The 19,553-nt window shown below is 41.4% G+C and overlaps 1 protein-coding gene across 2 annotated transcripts; it reads right to left on the reverse strand.

Moving 5' to 3' along the window:
- Positions 1-699: 699 nt before the first annotated feature.
- On the reverse strand, positions 700-18,475 carry capzb (capping actin protein of muscle Z-line subunit beta). 2 transcript variants are annotated; one of them, XM_080462232.1, is made up of 10 exons: positions 18,232-18,463; positions 10,425-10,514; positions 7,858-7,979; positions 7,397-7,510; positions 7,169-7,310; positions 6,428-6,544; positions 6,260-6,325; positions 5,343-5,419; positions 4,898-4,999; positions 706-2,872 (listed from the first exon to the last, which is right to left on the reverse strand). In XM_080462232.1, exons 1-9 carry the CDS (start codon positions 18,232-18,234, stop codon positions 4,906-4,908), a joined length of 825 nt encoding a protein of 274 aa, XP_080318358.1. In that variant the 5' UTR covers positions 18,235-18,463; the 3' UTR covers positions 706-2,872; positions 4,898-4,905. The 2 variants fall into 2 exon arrangements, with proteins under 2 accessions (XP_080318359.1, XP_080318358.1); XM_080462233.1 differs by lacking the exon at positions 4,898-4,999 and having other exon boundaries at positions 700-2,872; positions 18,232-18,475.
- Positions 18,476-19,553: the final 1,078 nt, after the last annotated feature.

Genomic DNA, 19,553 nt, shown 5'->3' on the forward strand with positions numbered 1-19,553 from the left:
ATTCAAGTATGAATAGAATGACATACAATGACATACAATGCTACTATTAATAATAATTCTTCGTTAAAGTAATGTGAGTATTTATATTTCACCCTCCTGTATTCTAGTCAATTATTGTTTGCCGTCCATAGAGCGTGGATGTTATACATTCCTTCATTACACATTCCCAAATAGTTTACTCATTAACTGGGAAGCGTGTAAGGTTTCAGTGGTTGTGCCACTTTTAGAAAAAGCTAAGAAATATAACTTGTCTGGAATAAAAGGTATTTCATATTTCCTTTGAGCTCAGATCCAATACTGCATATCAGTTGTTAAAGGCGTATCCCCCCGTCAGGTTTACTAATTTATAAATAAATCGGTTTCATAGGTGAAAAAAACTGCAACCAAAGCAGAAATACTAACTTGCTACTCTCATTTTTGTACCGATACTCCGACGATCAATCCTCATTGTTCTCTAAGCACGTAGGTGTTTTTAAATAAGCACATGTGGAAGCAGGTGAAACAGTAACTTGGGCGCTCAGCTGATATTCAGTGTGTGACTGACATCTAGTGGACAAACTGCAGTTTCGCCCCACACATAGCTTTAAGACTGACAGGAACACCTCGTTACCACTTATTACACTTTTCATTTGAAGCTTTAAATTTAACTAACAACTTAAAATGTGTGTGTAATTAGAAACTTCAAAAGTCTTTCGAGATATCGTTCCATGATATATTTATTCAGTTTTATCCAAAAGTACACAATATTAATAAGAAAACTTTCTATTAAAGTTCAGACTGTATTTGAAAACAGAGTAAGAGATGATACTTGTTGGAGCAGCTTGGAGGAAAAACAATTTGAATGGGCTTAATTCATGCAACTTTCCAAATTCCAAGACAGCGAGAGAATAAATGCATCAACTTCCTAAATCCATCCATCCATTTATCTTTCATCCCATTTTATCTAGTTCAGAGAACAATAATAACTACAATATTATACAAGGGAAGGCAGGAAGCACCTCGGACAGGTCACCAGTCCATCACCTGGAAAAAAAACCTCATGCACATACGAGGAACATGCAAACTCCACACAGAAAGGCCCAGCCTGGATTCAAACCCGCATTGTCATGAGGCAAACATGCCAACGACTCCAACATGTGGCTCATTATGAAATCATGAAACACAAATACAATTCAGAAAGGTGCTCAATACCCATTACAGCTTATGTACGAAAACAGCTTTAACTAATGGTAACTATTTCAGTAAACGGTTATAGAGAAGCACCTTGTTGGTGAGCAAGATATAAAACTGTCAAAGAAATGCTGAAGCCTCACACAACATCAAATTCCACAAAATAAATCCCCTGGACGGTAACATTGACGTCAACAGATTGTTCATTTCTAATTGCAGACTCTTGTGCAATAATTCAACTTGTGCAGAAATTAAAAACGTTAAAAGGACACCATGGTGCCAATTGTTGACCAGTACGAGCGAGCACCCAAACGTTCATGTGTACAGTTTGTGCCGTTATCCCGGAGCTGGACGTTGCGGCGCACCGACATGAAGAAAAACCCAAAAAGGACGAGTGTAGCTTTTTACTGTTTTTATTGTTGCTGGAGGCTCTAATACAATATGAATCATAAGCTTTACAAAATAAAAACAAACAAAAAAATACAACAAAAGATTCCCCTCCAAAAAAAAAAAAAAAAAAAAAAAAGGAAAAAAAAAATGGAAACAAAGGTTTCCACCGAGACACAAAGACAAACCGTGACCCCCAACAAAGATATAGTAGGAGTGAGGAGAGAGAAGACTGAATGAGCAGGACAGAGGGGAAGCAACTGTCATGAGATACAAAGTATGGTGGTGGTGGTGGTGGTGGTGGTGGTGGTGGTGGGGGGTTAATGACGAGGGTGTGACTGGTGATTATAACAGTCCAACCTCGTGTTTGAGAGGTCCGCATGTTCACCTCATGCCCCCACACAGGCCGACGTGCACGTAGACAGGAAGTGTGAGAACTCCTCACACAGGCAGATCGGGCGCCTTTGCGTTCACACCCGTTACATCGCCCAGAAGAATGACAGTAACACACGGACAGTTATATCTCTATACAAATATATCAGGGGCGGGGAGGGGGCGTAGACAAAAATAGGTGCAAGAAGTCAATTTGATGAACGTAATGGCGCCACTGGCGAGCCTACACCACCTACAGCACAGTCTGTGTCTGTTTCCTCAGCGCGGAGGAAGAGCAGGGCCAGAGTCACATCAGCTCTGAGAACATCAGGGATTATTACTACAATGAGCCTCACACTGGAAGATTATCATTAACCGTGGTAATACTATCATTATATTCATAACATGGGAGGGAGAGGAGAGGGAAGAAGAGAGACAGAGGATGAGCGAGAGAGTGAGTGAGTGAGTGAGTGAGTGAGTGAGTGAGTGAGTGAGTGAGTGAGTGAGTGAGTGAGTGAGTGAGTGAGCGAGTGAGCGAGTGAGTGAGCGGCTTCATGGCAGATGAGATGTATGAAAACAAAACTAGACGGGAAAATAAACAAAACAAAAACAAATAAAAAAGCTAAGCATTTTCTCCTTTTTTTTTGTTATTCCACAAATAAACAAGTGCAGCACTGAAACAGGCATGGAGGAAGAGACATAAAGAAACAGAAAAGAGATGGAAGAGATGAGGCAGAACGAGAGAGAGAGAGAGAGAGAGAGAGAGGAGAGAGAGAGAGAGCGAGAGAGAGAGAGAGAGAGAGAGAGAGAGAGAGAAAGAGAGAGAGAGAGGGAGAAAAAACAACGGTAGCATCTCTAGCAGTTGTGTTTCTTCTTGAGTGCCTCCACCAGGTCGAGCTTCAGAGCCTCCTGCTTTGACTTGTCAGCCAGAGTCTGAACACTCCTGCATGGGGGGAGAGTGAGAGAGAGAGAGAGAGAGAGAGAGAGAGAGAGAGAGAGAGAGAGAGAGAGAGGGTGAGGGAGAGAGAGAGAGAGAGAGAGAGAGAGAGAGAGAGAGAGAGAGAGAGAGAGAGAGAGGGTGAGGGGGAGAGAGGGAGAGAGAGAGAGAGAGAGAGAGAGAGAGAGAGAGAGAGAGAGTCAGTGTACAAAGTCACACTGAGACACATTTCAAAATGAACGGACTCAATTGTTTTAGTTACACCAGGCATCACACACCAGCTCTCCCTGGAGAGAAGCGTGTTAAAAAAGTGCATCGTTATCTTATTTAGATCTGCACACGGCAATCGAGTCGTAGTTAGTTTTCATGTCATCATGCAGCTGAATTGTCTTTTGAGCTTTTTAGTTCACAGCATTACTTCTGCTAGTATCTCAGTGGGAGCGAGTGTATCAACTCTGCGTGCATGAATTCAGCAAAATAATAGAAACAGTCAGTACGATGTCATTTTTTTCATGTATTGAGTGTTTTTGAGCATCACCAGGCCTTCTCCCCCGAGAATCCACAGGAAGTGTAACAGGCTCTAATTATCAGTGCAAATAATCTTCACCGAGTCCTGCTTGACTTGTCTTATTGGTGTGAATTCCCCCACAGGGATTATTAAAACATTTATTACGTTTTAGACAAGCCGGGCTGCCGTGATGCGCACTACTATCCGACCTTTGAATTCACAAGATTCACCTTGTATCTGATTACAAACTTCACAACAAGAAGCTGGGTCAAATGATTGTGCTTCAAAAGTTGGGAGATTTCACTGAAAGAGGTGGAAGAATAAAGAGATTTAAAAAAAAAAAGAAAAAAAAGAAAAGAAAAGCCATGAATATAATAAACCACCAGAACATTTTGAAAAAGAAAAGTGGATTCACACTGGTGATCACAGAGGGCAGGAAGGCAAAACAACCAGTCTGCAGTTTGAAATAATCCACAGATCTCCACCTGACCAAGTGAAGCTGGCTCGTTCTGCATCGTCTGGGAACACGGCGAGCTTTAAGAGCGATCAGTAAAAATCTGAAAATCAATGCTGAAGCTCACAGGGATCCAGAGGAGGGAGGGCAGGATTAAAGTGATGTAATATATATAAACAAACAGGATTTGTCTCCATGGCAACCAAGACGATGGAGGTGAGGCTTTTTGCCGCCGGATCTGTCTGTGGACTTATGATGTGAACATTGGAAAGGAACCCAGCAGAGACCGGAGCGCCTGACGACTGTTAGCGGCGAGTTTGGTTATTCTACATTATTTAACATGCGGTTATTGCTTGAATTGTTAAACCCTGCAAACTATATCGAGGTACATAACTACATACAACCTCGTGTTTGATTTGTTTTTGCCTCAGTCACCTCTTGATGATACTGCCAGCCTCTGGTAAAATACCCAGCAGGCTTAGTTGTGGACAGATCCTGTTTTCCTCTCATAGTTTAACAGCTTAAAGAGTTTTATTTAGTCTAAATCACAAAATGTTTTCTTTGATTGGTCAAATCTTGCTTCAAAAATGTTGCCCAGTGTTTTCCTTCACTGAAACAACGTGCTCCGAGCCGGATAAACACATCGTCTTAGAAAGCCATATTAGGGCAACAAAACCCACAAATAAACACGAGGGTGACTCATTTAAATACTTTACACATAGTTCGTTTGGAACTTCCTCAGAGATCGACTGGAGAGGTAAACAAAACCCTCACAACATGCTCACACAGCTGCGCTCCGTCCTCAGTGCTGCTCAGGAAACATGCACATATGGTCACACAGCAGATACGAACACTCATTCTGCACCGTGTGGCTGTAATTTTGTTATTTAGAGTGCAGTCTCTTTCTGTTTTTGTTTTACCTTACAATTGTGAGATGTGACCTGATGTCTGTTGTTCACCGTGCAAGTTACTCTACAAAACTGTTCCCACGTCCAGACCTCTGACGCCGGAGTTAAAAATAGTAGCACAGTATGCTCACACACATACACATGTCCATGCCTCGCTGTACCTCTGACCCTAGTCAATGAAGATCTGACGCTGGGTGAGGACCTGCGACAGCTCCTTCTGGAGCTGCCGGTACTTTTGGTTATCAGGCAAAGACTCAATAGATCTGAAGCACAAGGGGGAGAAGCAGTGGGAGGAAAGAGGCGACAGAGAGATTAAATACGGGAGAGACACTGACAGGAATGACAGTGCACACATGGTATGAAATTCAATAATAGAGTGTGACAAGTCAGAGAGAAATAGAAGAACAGAGCAGTGGAGGAGGAAGAGGAGGAAGAGGAGGAAGAGGAGGAGGAATGAAATAGCAGATAAAAGGCAGGAAGTGATAAAAAAAAAAGACAAAGATCTGTGTTGATCAGAAGTGGACAGATTGATCAAAATAGAAGAAAAACCCTGCAGACTGAACACCCTGTGGAAGAAGGCCACAGTGAGACGTCACGGCGCCGTACCTTAGGCCGTTAACGATGTCCTTGGTCTTCCCAAAGTAGATTTCATTCAGTGTGGAGCGGATCTTGTTCTCCATATCCTAAAACAAGAAGAATGACAACCTTTCAGTAAAACAGCCCAGCCGTCCTGTTGTGACTGAATAAATGTGCTGAACATGAAGCGCAGCAGCTCAGTGTGGCGAAGAGACGCTTTCCTGACGCTGCTGCAGCTTGAAGGTTCCCAGAGAGAGAAACTACATCTGATGTCAAGTTGAAGACAGACGTGAACAAGCTTTTGTTACTGCAGTGCATGTAGGTTTTACTTGGGGGTTTTTTTCTTCGTAAAATCAACAGAGCGAAGACTTTGTCGCAAAAGTGGTTGAATATGTGGCCAGTGACCCAAAACAGACGGGAATTTAGGTTCAATTTGGGCTCTTACAAAGTAGAAAAAACTAACGACATTTAACATAAAAGTGACGGTTTTTCCTACTTACTCTTCAGTAAGATTAAAAACCCAGTGTGCCAGGTTTTGTTTGTTCACCACCACATTTCTGCGATTGCATATATACATTTACAAATTGTTGGTTCAGTTGTTGAATAATTCTAATTGTCAGGATGAGTCAAGACAAAGGCTTTTTTTAATCCACGCTGTGTGGAGGAAAAACCTTCAAGACCAAATATTATTTAAAATTTACGAGTAAAGTCATTTCCATAGGTTTTGTTCTTGGGCGGAATTAAACAGCCGTGATGAGGATGTGCCCATGCAGTGATGAAGGTATTCCCACAGAGCACAGCACCACAGTAAACTGGAAGATTACTTAATGCATGAAGAGACTTGTGAGCACCTTTGAAGCGAGGGAACATCTTTTCATGAAAAATAATTAACTGCAGTATTTTTAGTTGCTTCATCACATAAGAGGGACGTCAGTGGAAATACTGACTTCAACAAGGCGGCCGATGTTGGCGATGTGGGGCGAAGACTCTCCGACCGTCTCGTCTTTTTCCATCTGTGCCAAGAGATAAAATTGGTTACGCGAGTGCTGACAGCACAGCTGGAGAAGTCAGCAGCAGTGGGGTTTTGTTTCTTTGTCTTCAGGGCAACGTCCCACCTGTCTTGTGAGGCTGCCACCGAGGTTCATGGTGCCAGAGCCGGTCTTGGTTGTCTGGAGCCACAGCATGACGGTGGAGGTGAGTTTGTAGTGAGCAGTACGACCGCTGGACTTCTCCTGCAGGCACACAGTTATTTATGGATTCGCTCTACGTTACTGCAGCACATTTAGACAGCATTCATGGCAGGTAGTAGAAGAAATACTTCTTTGTTAGTAGATCACATTTCGTACGATTTCAAACTCAATTAAAAGGTCTGATTTCTTGAAACATTAATTTACAAAAGACATTCACAATACATCAAAATACATCGCACAACAAAAGCATCGACTTCGTTCTTCTGTTTTAACTGCGTAGCTGCAGCTTTTGGATACAACCTTTGACTCATATGGCAAGAACTGATATTTAATGCCAGTATTGTGAAATGTTTCACAATGACTGATTTATTGTACCAACTACAAATATATAGATTAGTGTGTCGCACACAGTTGAATTGCAGTAACTTGTTGGACATCAAGTGTCGACTCAAACCTGCAGGATTAAAGCCAGGACCTGAATTAGACTGTTTCATTTACAAACATTTAAAATCCTCAAGCTGTAAAGTTTTCCAATATGTATTTTATAAATTGCTTAAAATTTGAAAAGATATTGGCCAGAGAAAAGGTTCTGTGCTGGAAAGAGAAACCCGTAGCTTTACAGATGTGAGTCCAGGTGTGAAATGGCTTCATTCAGCTGCTTCCTACCTGCACCTCCACCACGTGGATGGAGTCCCAGCAACCCTTAATCTTCTTGGATCCATCCCCAGCCTTCTTAATGAGAATAACTCCTGCGAAGCCATGATCCAAGTCCCACAGGTACACGGAAGACACGCCACCCTCGAAGTACCTGAACATCACAGCGGAGGTCACAAGAGGGCGACACTGAGCGGTTGTTTGAGTGACTCCTCTCTGAGGCGCTCTGTTCATACTCACAGGTCTCTGTACTGGTCAAAAGCGTTATTGGCTTCAACCTCGAGTTTCCTCAGGCGAGCTGAGGGCATTGCACCGTCTTCAATGGGAGGTTCATACTTATTACTCCACGGAGATCTGATGGCCAAAAGAAGACGAGAGAATCACATGAAGCCGAGTCAAAAATGGATAAACAAGAACAGCGTGACATAAATAAACTTATTCTGAAGGTTTAGCAGGATTTGCACTTTTTAGCAGATTTGATAGTATATTGTATATACCATACAGCAGTGTTTATGTCCCTCCCTATATATTTAACATCTTTTTCTCCCCCAAAATATATATTTTGCTCATTTCTGAGGACTTCAACTAGTTAAAAAGTCAAATGACTGTTTTATTCACTCTGAAGTTTGTTTTTCTTTTCCCTCTGCCAAGACACAGCTCACTTCAATTCCCCATGACTGAAATGCAGTTATTAACTGAACCTGTAGGAGTCGCCGTCTCGGTTGTAATCACAGAGCAGATAGTCTTTCCCCACCACCTTGTCGCGGGCGATCTTCAGGGGCTGGTCCACAGAGGAGAGGAGGTCCTCACACAGAGAGGGCACCTGGACAGGAACACAGAGGAGCTCAGCTCATGAACACAGATGTACTCCTATCCAACGCGGGGCTCGCCAAGCCTTTGATGAAATGTGCAGTGTAAGAGCTGAGGGTGCGCACGAGACACAACAACAAGATGTTTAGATCATTTCAGGCTTCCTGTGACAACATGCCAGCTTTAAAATTACTCCCAGGACTGAGGGCGAATGGACTAGACTACAGAAAAATGAGGATAATGGCTTCCGATAGCCTCATTTTAGACGAAAGAAGAGTGCTTCCAAGTTCCTTGTTGTCCTCTCACATTCCAGGGTGAACACGAAAGCAGAGGTTATTGAGAGAAGCTGGAATAAAATCTCATTGGGAAACATAATATCTGCAGGATAAGAGGGGTACAAATTATTTCTCACAGACTGACATGGAGCCCCTTCGCTGTGTGCTTGTGCATCACAGCATCGACACAAAGGAAGGCCTGTCATTCTGGAAAAGCCCCCATATCCCTGAACACACACCTGGCTCGCCAAACCGACTGAGACGAGAAAAACAAGGGTGAATAAAAACTCACAAAGAGGAGTGTGTGGCAGGGTAGAGAACTGAGATAAGAGAGGAGATGACTGCCGATGCGGGACAAGCAGGTATATAAGCCCCCCCCCCCCCCCAAAAAAAAGAAGAAGAAGAAAGAAAGAGGTGATTTAAGTTGCGAGGAAGAGTTTTTGCGGCGGTGGGACCAGAAAAAAATGCCCACTAGTGGAGGTGATTGACGGCTATGATAATAATCACTAATAAACCCAGTGGGCAGAGGAAAAAGAAAGAACAGATGTCCGGGGGGAGAGAGGTGAAAGGTGGGAGAAGAGGAAGGTGAGCAGGTGGGGGTCTGACTGAACAGGGACGGATATAGCAACAAAACAAGGTGCGAGGCAAACAGAAGAACAAGTGTGATTTGATTTGTGTCCCATTTAGTGGCGTAATCTGTCTGGAAGTGCTCTGATGAAACACACAGACCCTGTCCCAGAATGACAAAACAGAAGAGGTGCAGGAAGAAAACAAACTATTGGTTTCTAACCAGAGGAGGAAGTCCTGAAGTGAAACACTTAAGTTGTGTACAAAGATATACAACAAATCATTTCATATATCCAGATTCCTCTAAACCAGCTTGACTGTGTCCATGAACAAATTAGATATGGAAAATTGGTATTTCTTTTAATGTTGTTACAATTAGGGTGATCATAGATGGACATGCAATAATGTTGAGTATTGAAATAAAAACGTTCAATAATTTGGAAAAGACACTTAAGTAGATTATGTTACCAGTGCTCTATCTCTTGCCCTGGTTTGAAAAATCACTGATCTTTGCGTCTTCGTCACAATGCTCGCTAAGCTTTCCCTACACACTCCGTGACCTCCACGCAGTAGTTGGGCATCTGGGGTGACAGGCAGAGCAGAAATGCATAAACATCATTGATTGCACTCGTGTCGGTCTTTAGAGACATGTATATAGCACATGTAAACACATAGATACAATTGCAATATATTGTGCATCCCCAACATGTCAACATAAAAACAACAGTACTTGGTGATCAAAAAGTAGAAGGTAGAAGTAAAATAATGTATATTTCAGTCACATTTATAATTTAACCAAACCTCCTGGAGACCCACTGATGAGTGTGACTTATTTCCATATTTACTTTGTGCAATGATGAAATATATGCAAACAATCCAACAAAACTGCTTATCTATCCATTTTGACAAAGTACTTGTTATGGCCTGCATCATATAGTTTCTCAAGATATATTCAAAATGTCTTCAGTTTTTATGCATCTCATATACAGGATAGGATTGTGTGTCACTAGAAAGGTGTCCAATAACCAGCTACACACGCTTCGAAGGCTTTAAGATGTTGTACGTAACTTTGTTTGTAAAGCACTTTGGTGCAGCTGTAGTTGTTTTGAAGTACTATACATAAATAGTACAAACAACAAAATACAATAAAACTATAAAATGGCAGCAATAAAAGCAGGAGCAGAGTTTCAAGCGTCAGAGGCTGGGGACAAAAGAGGCCGGAGACCATTAAACTGTGACAAAGACACTTGGGGAAGTTGGACTCTGACGAGTGACTACATGAGGTACTTGTTTTTATTTATATGGTTTATAAGGTTTTATTTATAAGGTTTGTGTTGTAAACTACAATTGTGAGATTGACTTATTTTGTGGTTTAACTGGGAACAAACTTCCCTTTCAGGGCAGGCCTTCATAACAGTCAGACCATCTAGAAATAATATAACCATAATTGTTTCCAAGTTTCTTTTAACGATCAACCAAAATGATCAAAGCTCGTGAAAGTTTAACTCTTATGAGGAAAAAAAACAAAAAAAACATTACAGGCTTGACAGAAGCTGCTTCCCTGACTGCGGGTGTTTTACCTGTGAGGAAATGTGAGGGATTGTTCAGTAACTCACCAGGTCGATGAGGTCACTGAGGTTCTTCTCGATCTGCTGAGGAGGCAGACGCCTCATCAGGTCCAGAGCACAGTCCAGCTGCTGGTCATTCTGAAACACACAAGCCGCACTTATTCCACCAGACCACCAGACATTATTTACAGTTTTCCGAGTTTCATTTTCATCTCAAAAACAAGACAAGGAGCAACTTTCTCAAATCAAAAAGTGCAAAAGGAGCCATCGAGACTATAATCAAGCCTGGGATTCTGCTGGGACCAGCGTGGTGTGTTGATGCTCTCATTTAAAAATGAAAACAAAGAAGGACACAGAATGGCAATATATTCACTCCACTCAAGTTTTAAGTTATTAACCTGCACCGAGCCACGGCTGCGGATGCTGGCAGTGTGAACATGTTTATCAGATGAGCTCGGATCCCGCCTGGTCTGACTCGATGACGCAGCGCATCACAATGACTGCACAAGATCTGCGGTCACTTGACTTTTATTTAAGGTAAAGACTTCAACGAGTTAACGGAATACTTTGAGCCTAAATACACAGCACATGCATGCAAAAGTGCAAAAACTGCCTTCTGCTCCCTTTATAGGAACATAACACATCTAAACACCAATAGAGGAACTTTATTTCTGCCAGCTTCAACCACAAATGCAGACAAAGATGTTCTTAACTATCTTGTACGATAAGGGGCCTGTTGGCATTAAGCAACAGTCAACTGAAGCACAAAGGGGAAATAATAGAGAATATTCTGTGTGATTGCTTGATTTGAATTTCACAAACTTCCGGCAACTCATGTTATATCAGATCAATTTAAGCCTGTGGTTTATCCCGTCACTGAAAACACAAGAGATCTAAATGGTGAAAATTATAACAGCAAGCAAAGCCTGGTTCAAAGGCCACATTTATATTGGTGTTTTTATTTAAAAGAGACCTAAATGTATTTTTACTGTACTGATGAATATTTCCACTGTTATAAAGTGAGATAAAAAAGACACGCCACACACTTTAATTGATGTAAAACAGCACAGTGATCCAAGTCCTGCTACAATCTGCATTAAGGTACGAGAGCAGTTGGAAATAATCACATCCTCGCAGCCACTAAGCGATTATTACAGAAACATTCTCAGCTCAGCAGACTTTAACAGCACTCATGATTCGTCATGTGAGAATATTGCAGAGAATAGTGAAGAGGAGAGACTAGCTAGAACAGATCGTAAGGAGCAGATTGGTTTGTATGTAAAAGCTTCACACTTGTGGAGTAATGTCAGAACAGGTACTGATCAACAGTCTATGTAAATAAATGGTTGTTTATTTATTTATAATCGTGGAGGACAACAACAAAATGAATCTCAACTTGCAGATTGAGGTGATGAATGTGACACTTAAGAGATTGTTTCTGTGATGTCAACTAAACTATCCCTCACGTCCACACGTAGCTGAGTATTTACAAAAATGGATGTTTCAGTCTCTACGTCTTCAATAACTACAATGGTCACACCAGAAAAAAAAACACAAAAAAACAACTTCCTGTTCCTTCAGTGATAACGCCGCAAGGTTCGATTGTTTACATTGACTCTTGTTAAATGTGGTGTTAAGAGTACAAGAAAAATAATATATAAGTAAATATTGACTGGGAATCATGTCAACTAAAGCATCGGGACATATTGGCACTGTTTTTAAAACAGTGATTGGAAACACGGGCTGCAAACATACGACATTGTCGCTGATGACGCTTCTGCTGTGACACTAAACTCCATCTCCCCCGTCTACATGCAAACGGACAGACGGAGTTTTTCTAAATCTCCACTTTGACCGGAGTTTTCAGACAGAATTGTTTTCGGTGATTTATAGCTTCGTTTGCGAGTAAACAAAAAGCCCAATGCATTGAAACGAGTCACCGGAGAAACAAAACACAGAATGTTTATCGGGCTGAAAAAGTATGTAAGTTTCCTTGTTGTAGTTCTTATATTCTATAAATACCACTTAAAGTCTAGTTACGGTAGTTTAGGTCATGACTTTGAGTTTGGGGGACCTGGGATTGTTTGTGTCACAGAAAATAAAGAAATCCTGAAATTTCTAAGGAAATCTAATCCCAAAAGTCAGAAATACAAATAAAAGTTATTTTAATTCTAAATACATAGTTTTAACTTGTAGCACAACAGGAAAACAGGAGCATCTGACTTGTCAATAACCTATCATTTATATTGCAAAACGAGACATAGACATTTATAAACAGTGTTAAATTCATTTTTAAGGTTGACTACGTTTTCCACCTAAAACAAAATGTACTCGGTATGAGAGAAGCAAAAATGTGTTATTTAGCAAGAAAGCCTGAGACCTCTGGTTCAAACCATCAGCTGTTACAGGCTGAGAAGTGTGAACTTGGTCTTTTCTTGTAATTCAGTATAAAATGTATGAAAACGTAAATGTTGCTTCTGGTAAATCATCAGTGGAGGTTGTGACAGAGCCAAATTGAGATTTAAGATTTTCTTTTCTTTTACTAAACTACAAAATATATCATGTTATGACTTTTCAATACATATTCTTTCTGCTACTTTTGAAGATAAGTCTTATTGAAAGACAATTGTCTCACACACACGTTGGGGCAATGAGACCATTTTCTAGCACTACACAGTGGAAACTTTCTGTTAAGAAGAGATTTCTGCTTGTTTTCCCGCAGGGCTCAGCGGAGTGCTTTTGTTTATCCCCACTCTGTTAAATCCCATTCGGGAGCCGTTATGGATCATCTTTGATGGTCTTTTCTGTCAGTAAATGAGAGTGTCCCTCCAGTGTTCTACTACTTGATATGATGGAAAAATCATGTTGATGCGTAACAACTTGTGCACAGAAGCAGATCAGTCAGAAAGACAAGTGAAATCTGCTGGATACTAAAACAAAAACACAGCAAAATGAAAAAAGAAATTGACTTTGTGGTAGTTTGTTATCCTAGATTGTTTTTGTTTGTGGCGATCATTCAAAGAAAACCTTCCTTCTTTGGGTGAATACTATTCACATGTGGGAAAAAAGCAACATTTTTAAAATGATAAAGCAGCCATGACAAGTGAAAACTATTTAAACATGTTTATTCATGTAGTTTTATAAGTTTATCCGATATTGTATGAAAATAAGAATATTTGAAGAGCTAGTGAAGATTGTAAAAAACTGAAGCTATAGTCAAGTGGCTAGTGTAGAAAAAACAAAATAATTAACCATTTACAGCGCCGCCTGCAGATACTGAACAAATTGATTTTTACGACTAAATACACATAAGACACACTCTAATATGTCCTTCTTTTATGACATTAAAATAGATTGGAATCAACGTTGATCTATAGCACGGTTATAATTTGTAAAACTCTTATTTTACACTGTAAATAAGGACATTTTTATTTGACGTGCTGCTGAAGGTTGTCAGTTCAGCTCAGTGGAGGCGGCACGTGCAGAGTTGAAATCTCTCTGCTGTGGAAACTTCATCCTCCTCGCTGGCACGGTTGTGCTGAGAGCCCAAATATAAAACAGCTGCTGTAACATCACTGACTGGGCGTGTCCTCAAATATAACATATGTGAAACTTTAAGTTATACCTCAATGCTCTCACACACAGATACAACAGGAAGCCGAGCAGCCAGCAGGCATCAGCCCATCTGGGGTGGGAAGATTAACACAGCGATAGGAAAATTATGTTAAAACGACCCCTTGCTTCTCACAATAAGTTGTCAAAATGGATGTCCAACTGGTGTTTATCAAACAGCTTTCAGCCTGGAGTGTGATCTGAAATGCAGCCTTATACTTTCTCCTCAAACATTTGATCATCACCACTTTATTTTTTCCGATGCCCTGTGCTGCATTGTAAAGCTCTGATTAATAACTCCAAAGTCAACATCCATTGCCATCAATCACCTGCAGAGCCAAGTCAGACAAATGTTATCCTTTCTCCTCTGTATCAGTGATTTTACTGGATGATGGTAATCGCACTGCAGTAACACCAATTCAATGGAGGAACCACAGACAAATTTCATGAAACAAATTAAAAAAAGATTTTTTACAAAAATCTTGAGGCTTTGTATCAAACCAACATTGTAACTGAGCTGTGATTAGAAACCTCACACGAGGAGTCACGTGACCTTAAAAACCAAACATCAGCGTATGAATGCAGTCAAATACATGCATGTAACATAAACATATACGATTGCTGACAGGCACAGCTGTAACACCTTGTTGATTTCCTCTCCTGGCTGTTTATCGACAGCTGATCAAATAGTCGGTACGACTTCGTGACCAAAACAAAAACTACAATTCTTCCATTAAAACCTTTTCCTTGTTTACAAACAGCATTCATTTCACAACTGCATACTAGAAGCAGCAAGCACGTTAATCTCCATCACATCAATATTTTCTGCTACTGCACCTACTCACAGGATGTCTGTTGTGTTTATAAGTGTTATCCTTCTCTTTAGGCTGGCAAGATCTTAAAGACGATATTCAGCACTTAAAGGAGGGAAACAAAAAAACCATAGTGCTGGGATGTAAAGTAAAGCCTCGCTCCAGGAGCTTCTCTCCCTAAAATATGCAGACCAGCCAGAACATGAAGCTCTGTAGGAATGTGTGGGAAGATGTAAAGAAGTGTGGACTAAGAGGGACAAAACAAGTTTTCCAGCACACCCTCACACAATGCCGACCGCACTACAAACAATTTCAACAGTGGCATCAGAAAACTCCCGATCTGGATCCACGTCCAACCCCAATACCGGGTCTCCAGTAGCCATCAAGTGCTTTAAACAATCTTTATAAATTTGTCCCGACAGCTAAAATGTGTTTTAGTGTAAAAGCAGACAAAAACTTGTATTCTGGAAAGCACTTCTGCAGCCTTTATTAAAGCTCTGATAGGAAGAGAGTCAAATGGTAAAGCAGTGAAGACTCTCCGTTTGTCATATTATTTGTATCCCATATTTAATTCACCTGTTTGATGTTAACAAATCTGTCTTGGCTTTAAGTAAGTAATAATAACAAAGTATGCCCCTCCATCCATCTGGTCCCAGGACCATGACATGTTATAATGTATAAAAGCCTCCATTTGTAAACATTTTGTTCAGGGTGACCCCGGACGTAACCCCAGTTTCTAAGCAACCCTTTCAGTACCATTTCCTGTCCGTCTAAAAATCTCCCACAGCTGATGAATCAGTGCGCTTTATCAGACACCTGCGCTCTTTGACGCAGTGTTTACCAGCGCTCCTGTCTCCGTGTAAACACCAGTCTGGACCAACAACCCACGGGGGTCAGGGGAGAGTGGCGAGGCCGAGCCAGCAGGATGAATGAGGCGACGATGAGGAGTGTGGAGGAAGAGCAGCTGGCCTTTCCCTCTTCAGCCGCCATGGAGACGTGTTAAGTAGCAGCTAGTCTGAGCAGATCCAGTAAGACTGAAATTACTTGTGATCCTAAAGGAATCGGCTCTTGAGATTGGATGTTGATTCAAGGAAAGTTGGTTGTGTGCATCCACTGCTCTGCAGCATTGGCACCACTGTTTGGAGAGGCAAACGGAACAAGGTTCCTGGGGCAACGCAGTGCAGAGGATTTCAAACCGGGTACATCAACACTTCTTTCAAACACTGTGAAAAACAAACATCCCAAACATGGCAATAATACACAGATGAGTCACTGATATCATATCCTGTATTAGCATCTGGTATGAAAACGATAAAGATGCTCGTCCATAAAAAGATCATAAATATGGCCTCTCCTTGTCAAAATCAGTAAATCATATAAAGATGGGCGTGAGCTCACCATATAATGACCGATCACTCACACCACTCCTCATAGAGGGGCGAGTTTGGAGAATCAAGGTCTCTCTGCTACATTCTACTACTACCTACTGCGATATTCACCCTCAGGACGTCAGGACCGTAAACCTTGTTTGTGACCCCGCCTCTGCTTTAGCAAACAGAACATATATGTACACAAAACACAGCAGCAGTTTGTAAACACTCTTGGTTTGCAGCAGGAATATGTCTTAAGCCTGAAAAGCGGGTCTCCAGACAGCCACATCTCAAATGACCAGACGACGTTTTACTTAAAGTGTGAATGACACTGCTGCTCAATCAGCTGGGACTGTAGTCAGACTGAGCATTTTGACAAGTGCAATTTGAATTAGAGATTTGTTATGGAAATAAAGGTTTTGGATCTAGTTGCAGAAACTTGACTTGATCCATTTGTTCTTTAAAATCTGTAAATGTTCCTTGAGGTTTGAGAGTGTGGTCTGTTCATGTGCTCTCAAGCGCGGAGGATGACTGAGCTCCCTCAGGATCTTACTTCCTTTTTATGGGAGAAAGCAGTCTAATACTAAAGTTTAAAACATGCTGTGCTGTTTGGACTGCTGTGTGCATCACGTGGGTCTCTGCCAGAGGGACGACAGCACAGACCATCGTCGTGCCAAATAAGTAATACTGGCTCTGGTGTCCAACTGTAGTTTTCTGATTATCATGAAGACACAACTACTAATGCCATACATCATTTAAACCACTCTTTCCACTTTCACTGCCCTTCACGATGATATCAGAAATAACATCTGACATCAACTCTCTCCTCGTTTGTGCAATTTACAACAAGGCCTTAGCACATTTATGTGAGATGAACTACAAGTGCCTCTGGACTTTTGTTCCACTGCATCATTTATGACTACCGGGCTATGTTAAACAAAGTTTCACTACTTATACACATTATTGTAAAAGAAATGACAATTGAATGAATGTCACAGTGTGAATACAAGAAGAAATAGTAGGAAAACAATGGCAATTAAGCAATGCATAATGACTGATGGTACGGACTGGACCAAGTTCCAAGATCCAGAACAAAACTGAGGAGAAAATCAAGTCACTTTTTTCATTTTTACAAGTTTTAAGATCTGAAAAAAGGACAATTTATCCCTCCTCAGTGTCCAAATGAAAACGTTTTTACCATGTTGCTACAGCATGACAACATTTTCTCTAAATCAAAGCAACAATCCACCAGAATGGTGCATATTGTGTGGGAATATTCACAATTTAATTGTGAACAGTGTGCAGACCCTTTGAGGAGGTGAAAGTGAGGTCTGAAAAACCTAGTGAGACACTGATATGCATCTGAAGACACATTAGTCTCTTCACACATAACTGATATTGATGCTGCTTCTATTTTTAATTTCAACTGTATATGAGCAAGTGGGTAACCTGTTTAGATTCCTCATTCTGTGAAGTGCCAGTAAAGGGTGTTAAACAAAACTGCAGAGTGAAAGCTAATTGCTGAGAACATGTCCCACTGGTGATCAGTCTGACTTGGCAGGGGAAACTCAGAAAGCTGACAGCTTGTCATGGTTGGAAAAGGAGGAGCGAGGAGTCTTATTTTAGCTCCACACCAACCAGGAGCTGGACTGCTTTGCCATGTGTGTGAGCGTGTGTGCACGGCTGGAGGACCGTGCGTGTGTGCGTGTTATATTAGGACTCCTCGCCATTACTATTAACAAACTTGTGTCAAATCCAAAACATCCTGTGCTAACTTTGTGCCTACGGGGCAAGTAGCACGACTGGCGGCTAGCTGCGTGCTAACTGGGCAGGAAGAACCAGCGGCGGGCTGTTAGCGCGGAGCTAATTCATTTCTCATCCGCCAGACGCGGACAACTTCGGCGAACTGCAGGTCAGAAATGCCCCGGTGAGTGAGAGCCTCCTCTCGGGTTACCAGCCGGAGACTCCGGCCAGCGTTAGCCTAGCATTAGCAACCGCTAGCTCCGCTAGCAGCAGCCCCACCAAAACCCTCTCCGGGAGCAGCTCTCCCGCGGCCCTTACCATGTCTGCGGCGGTCTCAGCGGGGCGGGGGAGCGCGGTTTATCCGATGACTGTACGCCTTAGCTGGGCTGTGATTTATTAAATCTGCTCCTCTCGTCTCTTGTTCTGATGTTGTTGTTGTTGTTTTTAAGTCCCCCCGCGGAAGATGTTTTGTTCGCCTCTCCCTCTCTGAACCCAGCCCTGTCAGCGAAATCCACTTCCTCAACCGGGCTACAGGAAGGCGGCTGCACTCACAGCAGGCCCCGGTAGCACGTCCGGGTCACTCCGGGCTCCCGTCGCGGCAGCCAATAGCGAAGGAGCGAGAAAGGCATTGCCAAGTATGGAAAGAGAGGAGTGGTGCAGGAAGCACGCAGTCACAGAGGGCAGCACACACTGATGGAGGTTCTAACAACCAACCACAAACTATTATAATAACAATTTTATTGTAATGCTCCTCTTCTTCATTATTATTATTATTATTATTATTATTATTATTATTATTATTATTATTATTATTATTATTATTATTATTATTATTATTATTATCGGGGCAAAAATCTCTTTGGAGATGAAGTGGTTGTTGTACCACTAGAGGAGGCTGGGATTATGGTGAGATGGAGGCAGATGATCTTCTGTTGATCCCTGAAGAAATCAGCCTGAAGACAAAAAGAGAGTGAAAAATATGATAGGTCTTCATATATTTTGGTGTTCTCAGGGGATGGCAGAGCATGAAAAGAGAATGAAAAGCTAATCACAAAAGGGAGAAATTAAAACACAGAACATAATCACAACAACAATAATAATAATGAGAATAATGATAATATTAATAATATAATGAGATTGGAACAATATTAACTTTGAATAGTTCGTATATTTTGGAAATAACTTTTTACCGTTGTGAAGAAATATTTATATTGTACAATATAGGAATATTATTATGGTTATGAAAAGGAGACAGAACCTTTGAGTTAAATTCCAGTTTTAGTGCATTCAGAGAAGAAAGGGAGAAGGAAGAGAGAAGTCTCAGTACCACTGTTGATGTTGGAGCTTGATGTCTGCAAGATGAAAGAAGCGTGATGCCGCCCATTCACACTGACTGAAGTGATCCGCCTCTGAAGGAGTGGAATCTCAGTGCCCCGTCCTAAGGAAAGAGATTGGGGTTATTCTTTGGTTTGGATAGCAGCTTTCTTTTGCAAGAGAATACAATCATTGCTAAAGTAAGTTGCTATCCATTTATCGGTATTTTATTGTCTTTGTTGTTCTCATGTCTTCTGAAATGCACTTTGTAGTGCACAAACCTTGAAATAAAAGCTGCTACTGAAATAAAGTCTAGTTTAAAGATT

The sequence above is a fragment of the Lipophrys pholis genome, assembly GCF_963383615.2.
Source record: "Lipophrys pholis genome assembly, chromosome: 4".
Taxonomy (NCBI): domain Eukaryota; kingdom Metazoa; phylum Chordata; class Actinopteri; order Blenniiformes; family Blenniidae; genus Lipophrys; species Lipophrys pholis.

Coding starts and splice junctions, on each gene's coding strand:
- capzb (XM_080462232.1), bottom strand. Junction 6,326..6,427: donor GTGGCAGCCTCACAAGACAG/GTGGGACGTTGC, acceptor CTCTTGGCACAG/ATGGAAAAAGACGAGACGGT. Junction 5,420..6,259: donor ACATCGGCCGCCTTGTTGAA/GTCAGTATTTCC, acceptor TTCTTGTTTTAG/GATATGGAGAACAAGATCCG.